The following is a 20,457-nucleotide window of genomic DNA, read 5'->3' as shown; positions in this document are numbered from 1 at the left end:
AAGCAGAATCCCCACTGAGCGGGGACCCTGATGCTGGGCTTGATCCTGGGAATCCAGGATCATGACCTGAGCCAAAGGTGGACGCTTAACTGACTGAGCCACCCAGGTGCCCCTAAATTCATCTTAAAAAGGGAGCAATTCGTTGGTTACCTTCAGTGAAAAGTTCAGGATAGGTCTAGCTTTAGAAACAGGTAGGCTCAAGGCTCAGACCATATTAGAAGTCATTATCTCAGGCTCTAGGCTCTGGCCTCCTCTGGTTTGGATTCATTCTTCAACTGCACATGGAGGTCCCTGAAAGATCCTAGATCTGATGGCAAGGTAGCTGCTGGAGCGCTGGAGTCCTGTCATCCGGGGGTAAAAGTCCAGCAGGAAAGAGCCAGAGTCTTCTTCAGAGCCGTTCTGATTAGACAGGCTTAGATGGCATTTTAACCCTACACCATGTCCGTGGCCAGGGAATGCCCATGCCGACTGGCACAAGCCCGGATATGTGCTTCACTTCTGAGAGCCAGACCCCAGGGACTGAGGGTGAGGTAGGGGTGAATGCCCAAGTCAATGCTGGGACTGTGGGCCCAGGAAGGGGAAATGACTCACCGGGATGGGATAAAGGAGGCACAGGCAATGAACATCCAGGCTGGCTGATTCACCCCTCACTTTCTCCTGTATCGGTTTCTTTTATCTTTCGTTTTCTTCCCAGAGTTTAGTGTCTGAGGTCAGATAACTGTGGGTTCGAATCCCAGCTTTACTACTTTCTAGCTGAGTCACTTGTACAGATTAAGTGTGCTTATTAAAGCTCAGTTTTCCTTAGTCCACAGCGCTATTACAAGTGTTAAGTGTTAAGTTAAATAAATGAATGTAGGGGCACCTGGGTGGCTCAGTCTGTTAAGCATCTTCCTTTGGCTCAGGTCTTGGGATGGAGTCCCACATCAGGCTCCCTGCTCAGTGGGGAGTCTGCTTCTCCCTCTGCCTCTGCTCATGCTTTCTCTCTCTCACGCACACATGCTCTTTCAAATAAATAGAGTGTTTTAAAAAAATGAATGTATAAAGTGCTTACTTCATGAGATACCTAAGATACCTAGGTATCTTAGATATGCTACTTAAGATATGCTACTCTCGGGGCGCCTGGGTGGCTCAGTGGTTAAGCCACTGCCTTCGGCTCAGGTCATGATCCCAGGGTCCTAGGATCGAGCCCCGCATCGGGCTCTCTGCTCAGCAGGGAGCCTGCTTCCTCCTCTCTCTCTCTGCCTGCCTCTCTGCCTACTTACGATCTCTGTCTGTCAAATAAATAAATAAAATCTTTAAAAAAAAAAAAAAAAAAAGATATGCTACTCTCCATAGGGTTTGGTTTAACAGTGTCATGGGCTCTTTTTTCTTGACACCCTTCCAGTCTCATTGTTCATCCTCTGGATCACATTGATGAAGAGTCTTCTAGGGACAAATTGCACTCTCTCCCTTATCGGGATGTAGTCATCCCACAGCAGTGTGAGTTGTGGTTCTCTTCTGCCCAAGCTCTAGCCATCATCCCTCCACCTGCCCCTCCCCTCCTTCCTGCTCCAGCCTCTTCCCACCTTGTTCCCCTGACCCAGGAGCAGAGCTGAGCACCCCTGCTGCAACTCCTGACTTTATCCCCTTGCTTCCTACACGGGCTTCAGAGTCTCTTGATAGAAATTCATTTATGTATTCTTCTTTTTTTAAGATTTTATTTATTTGACAGACTGCAAGAGAGGGAACACAAGCAGAGGGAGTGGGAGTGGGAGAAGCAGGCTTCCTTCTGAGCAGGGAGCCTGATGTGGGGCTCAATCCCAGGACCCTGGGATCATGACCTGAGCCAAAGGCAGAGGCTTCATGACAGAATCACCCAGGTGCCCCTCATCCACGTATTCTTAAGATCCTGTTCCACACGCCAGAAGGGCTACTGTGCAGTGCTGCCAGAGCCTGCTTGTTAGCTCCTTCTGTTCATAATTTCTTTCCCCCATTTCCATGTTCTTCCACTTCCTGGACTTTGGACTGTCTTGAAATCTCTCCTCCCAACTCCCCTGCATTGGACTGTTTTTTTGTCTCGTGTCTGAAGATGTTTTTTCCTCTCCAGCAAGTTAAAGCAGTAAGCAAGGAGGTCAGCTTGCCTTTACAGCTCACAAAACTGACAAGCAGCTCAGACAGGAGGGCCTATTCGAAGACAACGTACCTCTTTACTCTTTACAAACCTCTCTGGTCTCTGTGTAACTGTAGTCCTGTCTTGTAGTCCTCCTGGACTGGAGGAACTTAAGAGTCTAATCACTTTTGGAGTAAAAATCAGTTTCCTCAGGGATTTTGAGCACTGCATGGGTCTGGTCCCAATGACACCTTTGGCTCATGTCTTGCTATTCCCCATTCTCTGTGCCCCAGCCATACTAAACTTGAATTAGGTGCCTTTGTGCATGTGTTCATCTGTTTAGTCTTTTATTCTACAAGGATTTTATTGACAGCATATTGTGCATCAGACGCTGTTAAAGATGCTGAGAAATACAGCTGTGTTCAAACAAAGAGGTGAAGTCCCATGCATTCTTGGGAAGGGATGGTGGAGACAGATCATAAACATGTAGACAACAAGACGATTTTCTGTCATGATCCATGCATGAAGGCAGTAAAATATGGTGATGGGATGAGAGGGACAGGGGGGCAGAGAGTAGCCACTGTTGTTTGGATGGTCAGGGAAGATAGGAGGAGAGGCCCAGCTGATAAATGAGGCTGAGGCAGAGGGCTTTAAGCAGAAGGAATGGCACTTTCAAACACCCTGAGGCAAGAATGAGCTTGGTTTATTCAAGAAACAGGGTGGCTGCATCTCAGAGAGCAAGGGGGAGAATAGGCTGTGATGGGAACTGGGTGAGAGATGGAGGTCCATGGTCCATCTCATAAGGCCCCAGGATCCAACTGGGCCTTGCTCCTCTGCTCCCCCAGCCCTTAGCCTTATTAGGAAAACGTCAGTGCATCCTTCGGGCCTTAGCCTAGGTATTATTTCCTCCTTCCCTGACCCTTCAGAGTGTTAGATGCCCCAGCTTATCCTTCCTTTTGCACAGGACTTTCATGCTCAAGTTCTGTTGGCCTGCTTTCTCATTGTCAACGCTAGTCGTTTATAAACTCCTTGAAAATGGAGCAATGGCACATAGTAAGCGATCAGTTAATGGATGGATGCGTGGCTGTTTGGCTGGCTGGGCAGGTGGGTGGATGGATGGATGAACAAAACAGCTGTAAAACCTCTACCTGTTAGGTGTTCAAATAAGGACTTGGGGTGTTTCAGAGTGATCTGACCGCTATTGTGGGATTGACATGTGGGGACTCATCCTCCTCAGAAATGGCCCATACAGTGCTGGCTATCTGCACTGTCTTCAGAGAACTGAATATTTGGCGTTCCCAACCGGGTCATTTTGAGTAAAGGGTAGCAGGAACAGCTGAGGTTGGACAAGCCCCTTGGGCCCTGAGCAGAAGTAATTTAAGGGGATGTTTTCAACCAGGTGCAGGGCTTTGGAGTCAGATCAGATGGGGTTTGAATCCTGCTTATGTCACTGGTTACGTGACTCAAGGCAAGGTAGTTAACCTCTTAGAGCTTCACTTTTATTACCTATAATGAAAGATGAATAATATCTCTAGCCTTGGAGGATTGTACAATGATAAGAGGAGGTAATATATTTAACTTGTTTATTAGCTCAGGGTTTTGCATTTCGTGAGTGTTCCGTGATGACTGCTGTTGCCACTGTCCCCATTCTTTAGTAGAGACCATTTGTAGTGGGTAATCTGGTGCTTACTGAACGCCCTCAGCCGCTCTGGGCTTGACAGTACTGACCTTGCAGGATTGTTGTAGGGATTAGAGATGGTCTCTGTCAAGTTCCTGGCACATATTAGAACCCAACATATGGTAATAACAACTAGTCATTGGCCACAAAAAAATGAATGACCTGCCACTGTGACTGCTGTAAGGGAGACGGGAGGTGAGTGAAGTTGGCTAGAGCAAGGAGACCTGGAGTGACCAGACCTCCTTTATCTGATGTGTCCATCCTTAAAATTTCACAAGGGACTTTGCCAGTAGCTACTTCTCTGAGGCAAGAGGCACCTCAGCTTGGCAGTCTGGTGTTCCATTTAATCTTTTACCCTGCTCTTCTTGTGGAGAGGACAGCCTGGAGAACTGGGGAGCGTGTCATCAGAGCGGTAAAGCCCTCTATTGTTAATTTAGAATAGCCTATGAAAGGGAGCCAGATATCTGCTCCACTCCCAGGGGGACTGCCCTATTTAACTCTGGGGGAGAGGAGAAACAGCCTCCTGTCTCTATTTCCCTCCAGCCATTTCCTTCCTTAAATGCTAGGGACTAATTTAAGTGACCAAACCTGCCATAGACTTCCAAGATACTTTGGGCCCCTTTCTCTTCAGCTTTTTGTACAAGTCTACAGACTGTGCCTAGGGTCAGTTCTGACTATTGAGCCCACTGTCCTCCTGAGACTAGGGACAATGCTTAGGACTCAGCTTCTGTCAACAGAGGCTGCGCAGGGCAGGACTTCTGCTACCTAATCTGGTTCAGACTAAACTCTCTAAGAATATCCGTGGCCTGTCCCTTGGTTCTTGAATTCCTGGTTTGGTCATTTAGGTGTAGAGAGTCGGAAGGGATCCTCTAGTGGGATCTTGATGGTAGGGTTTTATCTGCCACTGGACCAAAGTCCAACCAAGGCCCTGCATGCTGTCATTCGTCTTCCCACCCAAGTCTTTGAATAAGAGTTCATGTGTATGGTGTGTGCATGTGCTTAGTATTAAGATAGAAGGAAATAGTAGTTCTTATTTCCTGGTGGGATAAAGGGTTTAGATGCGAATAAAATAATAATCCGTGCATGGTATGATCTGTTAACTTCTAAGTTCCCTGTGAAGAAAATGAAGAAGAGAAAAGTATCCCCAGTCTGAGGTGAGTGCTTTCTCACTTGCAGGAAGAGACAAGAATATGTTCTAAGCAGGGGCACTGTGTGGCTCATTTGGTTAAGTGCATGCCTTAGGCTCAGGTCATGATCCCAAGGTCCTGGGATGGAGCCCTGCATCAGGTTCCCTGCTCAGCGGGAAGCCTGCTTCTCCCTCTCCCACTCCCCCTGCTTGTGTTCCGTCTCTCACTGTGTCTCTCTCTGTCAAATAAATAAATAAAATCTTTTTTTTTTTAAAGAATATGTTCGGGGCGCCTGGGTGGCTCAGTGGGTTAAAGCCTCTGCCTTTGGCTTAGGTCATGCTCTCAGGGTCCTGGGATCGGGCCCCACACTGTCCTCTCTAATTAGCAGGGAGTCTGCTTCCTCCTCTCTCTCTGCCTGCCTCTCTGACTACTTGTGACCTTTGTCTATCAAATAAATAAATAAAATCTTTGAAAAAAAAAAAGAATATGTTCTAAGCAGACACAGAGACTGCCGTAATGTGCTAAAAATGGAGGGACCCAATCTCTGCTAATAACCTTGTAACAGGTTAGGGATTGTGTCTGATTGCTTGTAATAGAGCAACCCAACTTAGGACAGCATCATCAAACTGGGTTTCCCTTTCCTCACATAACACGAATCCAGGCTGGTACAGTATCTCCGTGAAGCTAGCAGGGATCCAGGCTCTTTCTCACTTTCTACCCAGGTTTTAGCAGGTGGCTTTTATCTGTACTATTGTCACCTTGGAATCTAAATTCCAGGCAGAAGAAGGGGAGGGTTAGCTAAGCCAGCTAAGTGTGACTTCTTTTAGACTTTCCTGGAAGACCCACCCAGCAATTTCTGTATACATCTTAACATCTTCTTGGCCAGATCTAAGTCACGTGGTCACCCTCAGCTCCAGAGGAGGTTGGGAAATGTCACTTTTTGCTGGACACATTGCCACTTAGAAAGTATGGTGTCAAGGAAGAGGAACAGAATAGGTATTGGGTAGTCAGTGCATGTGTGTTTGAGGGCACGCTGTGTGTCAGGCACTGTGCTGTGCTCTTTCTGTGCACTGTCTCCTTTAGTTCTCACTACAGTCCAATGAAACAGGGGTTGTTATCCCCATTTTGCAGGTAAGAAACATGAAACTAGAGAAGTCAGAGACTTACTCAAGGTCACCCAGCTTGCATTGGGTGGAACCAACCCTTGAAACTGGGTTTCACCGGCACTGGGTTCGACACATTTGGCCAACAGTGGTCACCGAATGCCAAGAATTCCTTGTGACTTTGAAGAGTCACTGAGTCCAGTGCTCACAATAATAGTAGTGACCTGCATTGGAAAGGCTTGTGTCACCTTAGCTAAACATGTGTGCCCTGCATAGCCAACTTCTCTGAATGATACAGTCATTGAGAGCTGAGAGGTGCTTCATTCTTTCCCACCATTGTGCTAAGTGGAGCGTTGCAAATCTATTTTGTGATAGATCTCCTGATTTGAGAAGTTGGCTGTTAAAATTGTAGGGAATGCAGGGAAATGGGGGAAAACCAGAAAACATTTTTCCTTAAATCATATATCTTAGTAAGTTAACTGTTTAAGTCAGTTAAGGTGGGGGAGTAGAGGACATTACCTTTATCTTTCTACAGCCATAGCCTGGGTTATTTTGAGCACAAAGGCATCTTTTGAGCACAAAGTCCCAGCAGTCAAGAGACCAAGAGCTGTTCATAATCCCAGGTTTGAGGGCCTAGAAGGCTGCCAGGTGGCAAGCAGACTACCGTGCTTTAAGCCACTGTCTTTGAGGCTTATTCTGCAGTAAATGGTGGTGTTAATCTGACAAAAGGATTGGTCATTCTCTATCAACTTTATCACCAGGATGTACTAGCACATGTGAGCGTGTATACATTGTATGTCCACAAAGAGTGAAGACTAAGATTTATAATTATAAATTAGCTCCACGGTGAGAAAAGACTAGAAACCTCCCCAATTTGGGATCACTTGATGAGATTAGTAGTAAATGTGCCTACCATGATTAAATCAGGCTCTAGGGTTGTCTGGCTTTGATGGCAGGGACTGTTTTCTCTGCTACCTTCTTATACCTCCAAGTACCTGCCCCAGGGGGGATAGATAGTTGCTCAGTAAATCCATGGAGGTTGATTGGTAAAGAAAGGAAAATCCGTATTACGGTTGGTTGGGCTGAGGCATCATACCTACACTCCTTGATTTCTGGAGTTGAGGAAACCCCTTTTTCCTTTAAGTTCTAATGTCATTTATGCAGGTGGCATGGTTGTTTCACAGCCTGGTTATTTCGTTAGGGTGGAAATAACAAAGAGGGATAGTTACTTAGATCTCGCAATTGGAGTAACCAGGTTATCAAGCTTCGGTGACTTGGCTGGTGTGTGACCCTGAGGGCAGCCAGAGCTCTAGTCCTTGAGGCAACAGCATTAGCACAGATCACCTGGGGGAGGGGGTCCCCCCACCGTGTGTGAGAAACAGTAAAGAAGATAAAGGCCAACGTAGGCAACCTGAAGGTTACTGGTTGGGGTTACACTGATGCAGTTATGGAGGATTAAAGGAAGAAAGGACAACAAAGTTAAAACCTATAATGTACACTGGAAAAGAGTTGTCCCTTAATGAACATACAGTAAGAATTGCTTTTTCTTAAAGTATAGTCCCTGAATATTTCCCAGATATTCCCACTGCTGGAGCTTATAGAATGGAAGGGCCCTCAGAGATCACAATCTGAATATGTCATTATAAAATGATGTAACAGGACTCCATCCGCTAAGAGTAACCGAGACCAAACTCAGACTAACTTAAGTGAGAAAGAGAATTTATTGGTTCACAACCAAAAAGTCCAAGGATATATCTGGCTTAGGTATGGCCAAATCTCAGAGTTTTTAGGATTCTGTTTCTTTCCATCTGCTTTCCTTGCTGTTGGTTTCATTCTCAAATAGCTGATTCCCATATAGTTATAGCAGCTCAAGACCCGCTCCAACCAAAGCCCCAGAACTAATTCTGCCTGTCTTGGGATCGGTGATGTGATGCCTCAGCCCAACTAGCTGAACTAGTCACTGAGACTGGGCCTCAGCTGGACAGGGACTAGTAGAGTCAGCAGCACCCAAACCATATGGACTGGGAGTGGGGGATATAATCCCCAAATGAAAATTGAAATGCTGAAATTAATTTTTTTTTTTTTTAAACAGAGCTTTGTATTTTCATGGATGGTCAGGAGAGTATGTGGACGGTGAGATGTGTGATTGCTTTCCTTAGGTGTTATATTGTTACTTTACATTGGTATTTTAACTATCTCCCAGACTGGATTGATTCAGCCCTGAGTCTGCGCTTGATTATTGGTAGCTGAGGTTCCTAGGTTGCTGTAAGAATGCCTGGTGTGTGGCCACAAAGATGTCAATGCAGCAGCATTTTCACTGTATGCTTTCATGTTGAAATGGAGCACTTGGCCATCTGAGGAGTAATGGAGATCAAGGCCAGGACCTTTTTATCAAGGAAACTGGCTGCCCCAGCCAAGGATCCTTGGTAATTTTCTGGGCTAGGCTGGAGTGCATTCTCCTTCTTCCCCAGTCTAAATTCTGCAAAGCCTATGGAGCTGCTGCTCTGTCCCTGTTATCAAGTAATGGGGATGTAGACATAACGAGGATCCTGCCCCAAGGAAGGTGGGTAGGGTAGAAAGGTTTTACAGTAGGAGACAGGCCACAAAAAAGGAGCCCTACTCGATGCCCCCGAAGTTCTTCCTCCAGCCTCCGTTCACATCCTGACTGATGACCCCCACCCCATTCTCCTTTGCAGTTTCTAGGTCTGCGTGTACGTAGGCCATGGGCACACATGGAGAGGCAGTGGGAACTACATGGGGTCTGCAGCACTATAGTCTTGGGAAAATCATTTATCTTCTCTGTGCCTCAGTTTCCTTATTTCTAAAATCCGACTAGTGATACTTCAGAAGATTGTTGTGTTCTCATGGGTTCCTGTTTGAGCTCTAGGTAAGAAGTCATATAAAGAGGTTGCTGAGCCTGTTCTCTGCTCAGCATATTGGGAGAATGTTAATTGTGCTCTAATTGTCCTCTGGGCTATGCTAGATGCCAGTGGGAGAGACCCTGGGCTCAGGAGCCTTTTATCCAAGCTGAACTGCCTCAAACGGACAGCTGAACAAGGAGCAAAAAGGAAAACATGAGATTGTCACATATATCATTTACTTGTTAAAGAGTATTTATAAAGTACTTACGCTTTACCAGTCATTGCACAGAAGTTCTGGGCGTATCATAATTGGCCAGATGGGGCTCTGGCCTCAGGGAACTCCTGGTCTACTTGGGCATTAGATGAATAAACTCAATTATGGTCCAGTGTGAGTAATGTGAGAGTGGAGTCAGCTAAGTTCCCCATCTAGACTGGGAATATGTGACTGGAGTGGCTTCCTGGGGAAGGTAACTAACATGTAGGCCAGGTAGAATAGAAGGAATAGCAGTTAGGCAAGAAGGAGTAGAAGTTAGGCAGGAAGAATGAGGGACTAGGTGTGAAAGGCATTCCAGGTGGATGGAACAGCCCATGCAAAGTCCTGGAGGAAATTCACGTATAGAGCGTGTACTTCAGGGAGTCTTGGCTGCCTGTAGGGCTGTCTGGAATGGGCTAAATGTGCCTCTGTCATTGCAGGGACGTGGAGAAGGTAGAGCGGCAGGCGGTTCCCCAAGCCAACCACACAGAGTCCTGTCGAGAGTGTGGCCGCGTGGGACCTGGACATGCGAGGGATTGTCCTCATCGAAGTCATGAGGATTCCTTTGGCTTTGAGAGGCGGGAGCAAGAGGAAGAGCGGTACCATTCCCAGAGGGACCCACTGGAGAGCAAGCGGGACAGGAGCAAGGCCAGGTCCCCGTACTCGCCGGCTGAGGAGGATGCCTTGTTCGGGGACTTACCTGGTGGTCTGAGAGGCCAGCAAGCACAGCCCCAGCGGGCAGAGAAGAACGGGGTGCTGCCCGGCATGTATGGCCCAGGAGAGCAGAATGGGACCGGCGGGTATCAACGGGCCTTTCCTCCTAGGAACAACACTGAAAAGCACAGCCAGAGGAAGAGCAGCCTGGCTCAGGTGGAGCACTGGGCAAAAGCCCAGAAGGGGGACGGCAGGAGGTCAGTAATGGACTCAGGATGGCTGCTACTTGTGAGCATAATAACATAACAATAGGAGCTATCATTTCCCAGCACGTGCTGCAGAAATGCTGGCCTTAAACTCTCCACCTCCGCTAGCTCCGCTAGCTCCGTAAATTCCTGTAACAACCCTGCAAGGGGAGGGTGATATCCCCAAGTTATAGACAAAGAAACGCGGGCTTGGAGAAGTGAAGGAACCTGCCCAGGCCAGGCAGTAAGAGGCAAAGCCAGAGTGCAAACCCGGGTCTGTGAACCTCCCAAGCCTGTCTGAGATTACATCAGGGGGCTTCTTGGTTCCCCAGCACGTGTGCCTTGAGACAGTCAGTCTGTCGATAGTCGCTGATCTCCTCTTACTGCACTCCTTCTCTGCATCCCGGAAATATTGGCAGAGAATAAAGTAAATATGGATCCATTTTCAATTCCAGGCGCACAGAGAAGTGCTTAGGCACTGTTGACAGTAGGCTTTATCATACCTATTCCTTCAAGAAGTGGTTTTTTAATTATGTAGGGGCATGCAGTTTTTGCTATTTGCAAAGCACTGTTTATATTTTATTACAGTTTTAGATTAAAAAGGGAACTTTTCTGAGCGTGAAAAATTCAGGGTCACCGGCTTCCCCATTTTCTCCAGAAGCCGCTGTGTTTTGTCCTCCTTATGAAGACAATAAATTGTTTCATCATCCCTGGGCTTCTAAAACTGGCCACTGACTGGACAAGAGATAGCGAAGCTCTGGTGCTTTCAGAAAGCTCCCCGGGGACTAGAGGGGCTACGGTGGATGTGCCAGAGCTCAGACCAAGTCTGCCACAGACTTACCCGCCTGATAAACGTGTTCTAAAACCCATACTACATTGTCCCTGTTGGTGGAGCCCAGACACTCCCCCTGTGGGCTGTGGAGGCACAAGTGCTCCTAAGGGAATAGCCTTGGCCTCTTTCCAGGTGTGTGGGTGTGCTGTGTGTATGCAGGTTGTGTAACCTCTTGAATCTGGTCTAGGTGGGCAGTTGTGAGTTTAGATGGTTAGTATAGAAATTACTCTGGAAATCCCCCGGTGAATTGGTAGACATTGTTGTGGGACAGACTAGGAAAAGGAAGGCTTTTGGTGGCATAGCTAAGATACCTTCCCATTCCCACCCTAGGACTGACCGGGTGTCAATGCCAGTTCAAATTTTGTGTCTTCTTAAAAACAGAAAGCTACCTCCCAGAGACACAGGGGAGAGAAGCTTCTATTCTTGGTGCTGGGCTAGGTAGACCCACCCCTGGAAGGTGACTCTAAGTGCCCTCACTGCTGAATGAGGTTGGAAAGCTAGCAGGCATTATATCATGTAGGTCTCCTACTCCAAGGTAAAACAATTTGGATTTTTTTGAAAAAATAGGAGAAGCCACTGGAAAGTTTTAAGCAGGTAAGTGATGTAATCTGATTAATAATTCAGGAAGAAGAGCCCAGGGAAGATGCTGTTGCAGTAGACCAGGATGGTAACAGTGGAAGGAGAAAGATTTGAGATCCATTTTGGAGGTTGAAACAACAAAGCTTGTTAATGAGTTGGATGCTCAAGATGAGAGAAAGGGAGGAACAAGCATGATCCCTAGAGTTTTGACTTGAACAACCAGGTGGTTGCTGAGACAGGGAAGGCTTAGGAGGAAGACCCGGGGTAGTCAGTGTTCCTTTTTGGACAGTAGGTGTTTTTTTGTTTGTTTGTTTGTTTTGTTTTGTTTTTGTTTTTGTTTTTAAGATTTTATTTATTTATTTGAGAGAGAGAGTGAGAGAGAGCATTACAGGGGAGAAGGTCAGAGGGAGAAGACTCCCCTCAGAGCTGGGAGCGGAGCCTGATGTAGGACTTGATCATGGGACTCTGGGGTCATGACCTGAGCCGGAGGCAGTTGCTTAACCAGCTGAGCCACCCAGGCACCCTGGACAGTAAGTTTGAGAAGCCTGTTAGCTATCTAGGGGGAGATGTCAGGTAGACAGTTGGGTATGGATCATGGTGTTGGGGTTTGAGTTCTGGTTGGGAGCAGTCACCACATTAATGGCACCTCAGCACTTGGGAGTTAGCAGCAGAAGGGGATCTGGCAGAGGAGACAGTGTGGTCAGAGAGAAGCTACCCATGATAAGTTGGCTATTTTCTCTTACAGGTCACACGTGCTAGGAACTGTAGTCAATATGGGCAGGCAAGGGGAGGTAAAAGCAGGAGAAATCAGAACGAGGGGAAGATAGGAAAGCTAAGGGTTTAGCTCAGATAAGCCTGTATTTCTTTCTAAAGAGTTTGGATTTAGTCTTGGAGGCCTGTGAAAGTCATCGATGGTCTGAAGGGTATTGGCGGGAAAGAGGCATCGGGACACCTGGGGAGGTTTTGTGGCCTGGACAGACCTAACTACATGCCAGCTCCAAAACAGCAGGTTCATGTGTACTGTGAAGAAATCTGCCAGGTGATTCTGATGTGCCCTGCCCATAATGCGAATGGTAGTTTTTAGTGATTCCTTACTCTTACTCTTAAAAGTTTTTTTTTTTTTTTTTTAATGTATGCACGTAATTTAAGGATTTAAGTAGTATGGCCCCATCTGTCCCTATTCCTGATTTCTGTCCCTTTGAGGCAGCCACCTTCAATTCTTTCAGCAGTTTTACCAATTAATTTCTGTATTCTCAAGTAAGATTCTTACACTGCTCCTTCTTGATTTTTTAATTTTAGTTATCAATAGACATTTTACTCTAGAAGATAAAGATTGAAGTCTCTTGTTCCCTGCTGTGCCTTTCCAATAGACATACACTTATCCTTATCCTGGCTTTACAATATAGCATCATTTTTGTACAGATCACTAGTCAGTTTTTATATTATTATGACAATATGAATATTCACTGCTGGGCCATAATGTACTGTAATTAAATTTACTTTGTTGAACAATTTTTTTTTTTTTTAAGATTTTATGAATTTATTTGACAGAGAGAAATCACAAGTAGATGGAGAGGCAGGCAGAGAGAGAGAGGGAAGCAGGCTCCCCGCTGAGCAGAGAGCCCGATGCGCGACTCGATCTCAGGACCCTGAGATCATGACCTGAGCCGAAGGCAGCGGCTTAACCCACTGAGCCACCCAGGCACCCCAATTTTTTTGTTTTCTGATGTTGATAATTTTCATGCTTGTGGTTTACTTAGTTTTCTTTGTACAGATTATAATTTCATCACCAGATTCATAGCTACATGTCTAAATCTCCCTTTTCTCAGTATCCCCAAATAATCAGTAATCCACTCACAAAGTAAGTTAATAAATAAATCCAAATACCAAAGATAAATACTGAAAAACAAGGGTCCTTCTACTTTATTTTGGAAACCTACTTTCACTCCCTAAAGACCAACCACCTTGTTAAAGAAAAATTAACCCTGTCCTTCAGCTTGCTTTTTTCCCTTGATGTATCAGTATATACGCAAGTCTGTATGCAAATATCTGAATGTACTCTGGCTGTCTTTCCATGTCAGCACATACAGACATACATCATTAATTTGAAATAAGCAGAGCAGTCCATCGTATGCATCTGTAGTGGTATTTATACCATTCACTATTGATGGACGGTGAGGTTGGTTACAAACATTTGCTATTACAAACCATGCTCCAGTGACTATCCCAGCCTCATTGTCTCTGCGTACGAGTGCGCGTGTACTTAGAGAACAGATTCCTTGAAGTGGAGCGACCGGGTCAGAGGCTATATGGCATTTTAATTATGAGGGTTATTACAAAATTGCCCTCCAAAGTGTCCTAGTTTGTCCACCTGAGAACTAACATTGAGTCCAGCACCGAGAACTACTGTTTCAGGTTAACTCCTTGTTCCAGTGACCACACGGAAGGTGGTCAAGATGGAGAAGGGTCTGGAAAGAGGTAATGATCGAGTATAATAAGGTAGTCCTAGCTTGGGTAGGAGGTGGGGAAGACCCAAACCGAAGCAGTGAAGATGATGAGTCTTCGGAGGAGGGTGGGTAGGATACACAGATGTTGAGGCTGGGTAGGTACGAAACTTGGTAAATTGCTTCATCGAGGCTGGGAAGGTGAGGAGGGCCATAGCTGACATTGAACAGTTTGACTTGGGCTTGGTTAGTAGGTAGACGTGGTATAGCCTGGAGGTCAGGAGTTTTACCCCTCCCTGCCCACCCTAGGATTCTGATGTGCATCCAGGCTGGAGAATCCGTAGCTCAGAGTGAGCCATAGCAGAGGGCCAAAGGTGGAACGCTGAAGCCTCCAGCCCAAGGGGTGGACAAAAGCAGTGTCTGTGAAGGCAGTGAACCGGAGATGGGTGCAGGGGTGGGGGTCGGGGACCAGGGAACTAGAGTGTGAGGGAGGGAGTTTCATTTAGAAGGAGTCTGGTTTGTGCTGGGAATGAGGACTTCTCCTTCTAAGGAGGCTGGGAGCCACTGAAAGAGTATCTGGAACCTTAAGATCTCTGCTGTCTTTTGCTCAGTCACTGGGGATTTGGGTTCCACTGAACGCCTTAATGGGCTTACATGGGCAGACACGACCCATTCTTCTGAGTGGAGCTAGGATTTTTAAGTTAGGTTAGGAGCACAGTATGGGGAGAGGAGGACAGGAAGAAATCAGAAAAGGTCACATGGCCAGTGAGAAACCGTTTGTGGCAGGGGCGCAGAAAGAACTTTCAAAAACTGTGTGACTGATAATGCAGTTGTAAGCTGTTGGTTGAAATGTCTCTACCTAACTGCTTCTGGCAGCCCACAAGCCTGTGTTACTCTACTACACCCAAGGGCCTGGTTGCTTGGGGCTCCGGGGCACCCAGGCGAGCTAAAGCATGATGAGTCAGTTGCAAAGTAGATGACAGGGCTGGGAAAAGCGTTGGACTTTCCTTGCATCTGAGCTGGAAGTTTGAGCCTTTCTTGTCTGAGGGGCAAGGTGACATGAGGTCTGTAGATGAAAACAGTTCATTGGCCTTGGAGGTCACTGAGTGCACAGCGAGAGGAACTTCAGTCTAGTGATAGAAGCAGATCTCAATGGGCTGAAAGAAAAAAGTGAGGACTTGAAGACACCCTTTTGAGAAGAAAGCTGTCTGTGAGTAAGTGAAGTGCACAGTCTCTGATCATTCACTTATATCTGGAAAGGACTGCATCTTGCATTCTCAGAATTGCTGTTTATTTATCTTAATAGTACATTTGTATTTCCTTATAGTCAAGTAGTAAGTAGATCTGGCTGCTTAATGAAGGAGCCTCCCAACTTTTGAAAATACAGAAGAGGGATGGCTTTGTATGATTCAGACTGTGCTAGTCTCGTTCGATGGGGCACATTGACATAGGAAGGAGGGTTATTTACACTGTAATATGATCTTATATTCGTGGGTCTAGACCACGCAAGAAATTATTTCTAACTGTTCTTTTAGTTCTTAGAGATATATGTTGTGTTTTCCATCATTGAACTCCTTTAATATGATGTTTTGCGAGGACAGACTGACATACCCTTAGAATTCTACATTCTAAGAGATTGTTTTGAAATTCTAGCCTTCCATTTTTTCCCTCTGGTATTTCAAGTAATTTACATACCTGTAATAAAAAGGCAGGGGTGGGGATGGAATAGGGACTCAGCTTACAGTGAAGAACAGTATAGAAAGTGAAAGTCCTGCACAATTAAATGTGGACCGTAGGGTGAGGGCTATCTGCTGCAAACGTAACTGGTTATAGAAATTGATTTTACATTTTGATATGACCAGTTTGTAGTGGCTGTATGAGAATATCCTCTTTGGTGCCTTTTGGAACAGGGAGGCCCCTTGGAACAGAGCAGGGTATGAGGGCAGGGGACCTGGAGCTTTCTTTTTGGGTAAGGATGGATTTGGTGGCCAGCACATGGATCTGCTCTCAGGGGCAGAGCTGCTCTGGGTACTTCCTGCCTATTTCGGGGGGCTCTTTACCTCTTCTTGCAAAACTTCTTCCTGTGTCGCTCACTCTATCATTGGTTAGTTTTCTTGGTTTGGCCTCTGGAGCTCACCATTGCACTGGGATTTGGGGGGTTGCCTGCAAATGGCCAGCAGTGAGGGCTTGGGGGTATGACGGACAATGCAAAAGCAGAGGGCACAGGCTAGAAGATGAAGCTGAGGGCTTTGGGGAACCACCCTGTGGGGGACTCTGACTGGCCGGCTGGCAGGCACTGGGAACAGGCTGCAAAACCAGACTGAAGGGGTTTGGGAGCAGAGCTAGGACGTACTTTGCATAGTCTGAATTTTGCATCGGTCAGAGTGAACAATGGTTGGTGAAGTCGTGGATTCCCCCGGGGGAGGCCCCCAGCCTGGTTTCTGCCACTGCTACCACTGCTGTTTGAGGATTCAGCCATTGCCCCTTACTCAGATACAGGGTCCCCTCTGACTTTGGGAAAACAGTAGTAAACCCTGCCACCTAGTGGCAAACAGACACGCTAGCCAGACGCCCTAGACAAGTCTGGCTGAAGAGATCTTAAAATTACCTCCCATAATTGCAAAGATAACAATAAAAAGAGAAGAAATTTACCATTTTTGAATGACAACTATTTCTAATCCACACAACAATCTGTTAGGTTCTTCGTATCCTCATGTTATAGGAGGAAGAGTGAGGACATAAAAGACATTTGCTGAGGTCATAGTGAGAAAGTGATTAAATGAGATGAATTTAAGAACAGTTAGAATAGCACTTTTTAATTGGCCACCTGGAGGGCTTGTTAGAACACAGGAGGCCGGGATATATCCCCAGTGTTTCTGATTTGGCAGATCTGGGGTGGGGCCTGATAACCTGCATTTTTTTTTTTTTTTTAAGATTTTATTTATTTGACAGATAGATCACAAGTAGCCAGAGGGGCAGGCAGAGAGAAGGGGGGAAGCAGGCTTCCTGCTGAGCAGAGAGCCTGATGTGGGGCTGGATCCCAGGACCTTGAGATCATGACCTGAGCCAAAGGCAGAAGCTCAACCCACTGAGTCACCCAGGCGCCCCTAACCTGCATTTCTAATGAGTTCCCAAGTGGTGCTGATGCTGCCCATCCAAGACCATACTTTGGATGCACTGGCCTAGAGCAGTGGCTAGCTGGCTATGCATCAGGACTTTGTCAGACTGTGGACAGTACCGCAGAATGCGAGACATAGTTCCTGCCCTCTGAGGATTACAGGTAGGCTGGGAAAGTGATGTCTTTCTTCCAAGGATAAAAAGGTTGCATCAATAGAAAGACCTTGGACAAGTTTCCTACAACATAATAACTAGGTCAGAGCAGGGTGGGAGCCCTGAGGGCTGCAGAAGATCTCTCTGGAAGGAGCATAGGATAGTGTCATGGAAAATGAGTGAGATTTGGGTGAATAGGGCAAGGAAACCCCATACAGGTAGGGGAGGGAAGAACAATACTATGAGAGTAAAGAGAGGTAAAAGGGAGAACCTATTGGGAAGTAGCTTCTGTGCATCAAGCATGGAGGCTGCATTTTCTTACTTGTCTCATTTACTCTTCAGAACAGTCTTATAAGGGAGATAGTTCTGTCCTCATGTTACCTGCAGGTGAGGAAGCTGAGGCTCAGAGCCATCCAAGGGTCATCTAGCCAATGGATGGGAGAGCTAGCATTCAAACTCAGGTCAAGCTCTCTCCACACTTTCCCACTCTGAGAAGTAGCCCAGGTATGTAGGAGACTAGGTGGGATTAGGGTGAGGCTCTCATTCCTAGATCCCAGCAAGTGCAGGGGTGCACCTGAGTGAATGTGCCTCTTTAACGGTTGGGCCCTAGATGCCTGGCTTGCCCCAGCCCAGTCCTGTGAGAAGCAGTGAGAAAACAGCAGGACTGCAGGTGGTTGGAATCAGGTGCTAGAGAGTGGTGAGTTCCAGGCTGAAGAGTTTCGATTTTATTTCATAGGCAGTGAGGAGTCGTTGACGTTTTTGGAGCAAGGGAGTGATTAGATCCAAGCAGTTGACTGTGTTCGGTGTGGGCACTGGTTAGGAAGGTCTCTGAGTGATCTGGGGGAAGATGATTAAATCAGTATCTGGACTAGAGTAGTAGAAGAAAGAAAAGAGCTGGTGCCAGCCACTTCCATTAAGAGCATCCAGAATTTGGTGTGAGGATACCAGCAGAGGGTAAGTCTCAGTGACCAGGGAATTAGGAGGCATTTCCTAGGAATAGACACACCCGTTTGGAAGAGCGGACTGATAGCGAGAGGGAGAGGAGGAGGCGGGTTTCATCACGTTGCACTTGAAGGGTTGGGTATGGGGTAGCTAGGCTGCCTGATGGGGAGGCTGATACTCCCAGGAGGTTGGAGAACAATGGTTTTAGAGTCCTCCGCGTAGGGAGGGAGTGACCGAGGTCTTGGGCGTCTGCTTCGATTGTTCTTTGGGGGTTCTCACAGGGCTCCCTCGTGCCTGGCACTGTGGATTTACCTAGCCGTGTTTCCAGCACGATTCCGTGCTGTGCTGGTCATCTTACCTGTCTTCCTCCTCTCTCCACAGCCTGCCCCTGGACCAGACCCTTCCTCGCCAGGGTCCCAGCCAGTCACTGTCCTTCCCAGAAAATTACCAGACTCTGCCTAAGAGCTCCCGATATCCCTCAGGGGGCTCTTCGCCCCCTCCCCGCGACCTGCCCAGTGACTACAAGTATGCGCAGGACCGAGCCAGTCACCTGAAGATGTCGAGCGAAGAGCGCCGGGCGCACCGGGACGGCACGGTGTGGCAGCTCTATGAGTGGCAGCAACGGCAGCAGTTCCGGCATGGCAGCCCCACGGCGCCCATCTGCGCTGGCTCCCCAGACTTCACCGACCAGGGCCGGAGCAGAAGCATGCTGGAGGTGCCTCGCTCCATCTCTGTGCCTCCATCTCCCTCCGACATCCCTCCTCCGGGCCCTCCGAGGGTTTTCCCACCCCGGCGGCCACACACGCCAGCGGAGAGGGTCACCGTGAAGCCCCCGGACCAGCGGAGGAGCGTGGACATCTCCCTGGGGGGCTCTCCCAGGAAGGCACGGGGCCACGCCACCAAGGTGAGTCTCTGGAGGGCTGGCAAGGCAGTGGGGTTCAGCATTAGGGCACCAGGATCCTCCCATGGTTTGAACACTAATTTGAGCAATTTCAAATAAGGAGAGGTGACACCTCTGTGGTACTTTTAGGTGCCAGGTGCAATACTAAAGGCTTTCCTTTAATGCTCTCCACAATCCAATGAGGTAGGTGCTATTATGCCCATTGCACAGATGAGAACCCTGAGGCATTAAGAGATGGAGGATCATCCAACTGGAAGTCTGCGGGAATAGATGTCTGTGTTCAGCTGGTTCAGTAATTTATAATAACCCGACTTCCACTTTACTTCTCCAGGGGGCTTCCCCAGTTTACTGTTGTTATAAGTAAGAAATACATGGACCCCCTATTTCACAGATGAAGAGGGGTAGTGCCATGGGCCAGGCCATCTCGGCAGAGGGGGCGGAGGGGGCAGAGGTTCGGTCCACAGGCTGATCTCCTGTCTCCCCCACTTGTAGAACTCCTCTCACGTGGACCGCCGCTCCATGCCCTCCATGGGCTACGTGACCCACACGGTCAGCGCTCCCAGTCTCCATGGAAAATCGGTAAGCCGCCCCTCATCTCCCCTGCCCCGTGAATGTGCTACCGCCTGCAGGGTGCCGGCTCAGCTCCCCACCCTGAGCCCGTCGCCCGCAGTGTGCAGGGCAGTCGTCAGCCCCCACGTTAGAGATGAGGAGGCTGAGGCTTAGAGAAGTCCAGTGACTTGCTCCATGTCATCCAGCTGACTTGGGCTCCTCCAAGATCGGAGGAAGAACTTAGGGGAATGAAGGAGAATGTGCGCTTTTCTTCTCTTTCAGGCAGCATTTTGCCTGCAGCGTTTTCCCAGCGTCTCTGCCGTTAGCTCCTCTCCTCTGGTCCAGGTCTTTGCTTTGGTTAGTTAACTTTGCCTTTAAAGCTCCCGTTGGGGTGAGGTTGCACTGTTCCTTGCTGTTTCCTAAAAAAAAAAAAGATAAAACCTGCTTCCTGCAGCCCCTTTTCTGCCAGCGCCTTTATTTGTCCTGATGACAGAATTAATGCAATAATTACTTAATGGTGTCACGTCAGTGCTGTCCCGGCCCCGGGGTGAAGAGTAATTATAGCGTCGTGCTCCTGCGGTGGCTAATTTCCTCGTGATGTGTCTACACACCTGCAGCTGGAGGAGCTCTCGAGGCTTCTCACCCGCTTACGGCGGCACCAGGCGCGGCTGGCCAGCGTGCGCAATCTCGCCGTCGGCCAGTTACTGCAGCACCAGCTGACATGGCCCGCCTGCCAGGTCAGCGCTGCTGGGCTCTCTCAGGGCCGGGGCCTCCCTGCTGTGGGGCAACGGAGTGATGTGCTGGCCCGTGTTTTCTCGTGCCCACGCTCTCGTCTGTATTTGCTGTCTGGCTCGTCCCCTCATTCCCTGCCTGTCTGCTTCTGGTCGCTATTGCCAGACACTGTGCAGGGGCCGGGGGCTGGGGGTGGGG

At 47.8% G+C, this 20,457-nt stretch overlaps 1 protein-coding gene and 1 long non-coding RNA gene across 22 annotated transcripts in view; one reads left to right on the top strand and one right to left on the bottom strand.

The window, feature by feature from the left end:
* LOC309872724 overlaps nt 1-20,457 on the bottom strand; it is a 639,146-nt gene that overhangs the window by 426,967 nt on the left and 191,722 nt on the right. The window lies entirely within an intron of this gene.
* Nucleotides 1-20,457, top strand: part of PLEKHA7 (pleckstrin homology domain containing A7) — a 213,842-nt gene that overhangs the window by 155,020 nt on the left and 38,365 nt on the right. For 12 of the 21 annotated variants that reach the window (XR_014316059.1, XM_082747237.1, XM_082747235.1 and 9 more), the window contains 4 exons: nt 9,552-10,022; nt 18,459-18,981; nt 19,471-19,557; nt 20,145-20,264. Coding sequence is in view for 20 of the 21 variants with exons in the window: in XM_082747237.1 (XP_082603363.1) it covers nt 9,552-10,022; nt 18,459-18,981; nt 19,471-19,557; nt 20,145-20,264 (1,201 nt within the window). In the remaining variant the exon portion in view is untranslated. The remainder of the gene's footprint in view (nt 1-9,551; nt 10,023-18,458; nt 18,982-19,470; nt 19,558-20,144; nt 20,265-20,457) is intronic. The other 9 variants (XM_082747240.1, XM_082747234.1, XM_082747236.1 and 6 more) reach the window with 1 other exon arrangement.

Source organism: Mustela nivalis (genome assembly GCF_964662115.1).
Source record: "Mustela nivalis genome assembly, chromosome: 9".
In the NCBI taxonomy this organism is placed as follows: Eukaryota; Metazoa; Chordata; class Mammalia; order Carnivora; family Mustelidae; genus Mustela; species Mustela nivalis.
Note: the sequence above shows the minus strand (reverse complement) of the source record. Positions and strands in the feature narration are given on the sequence as shown.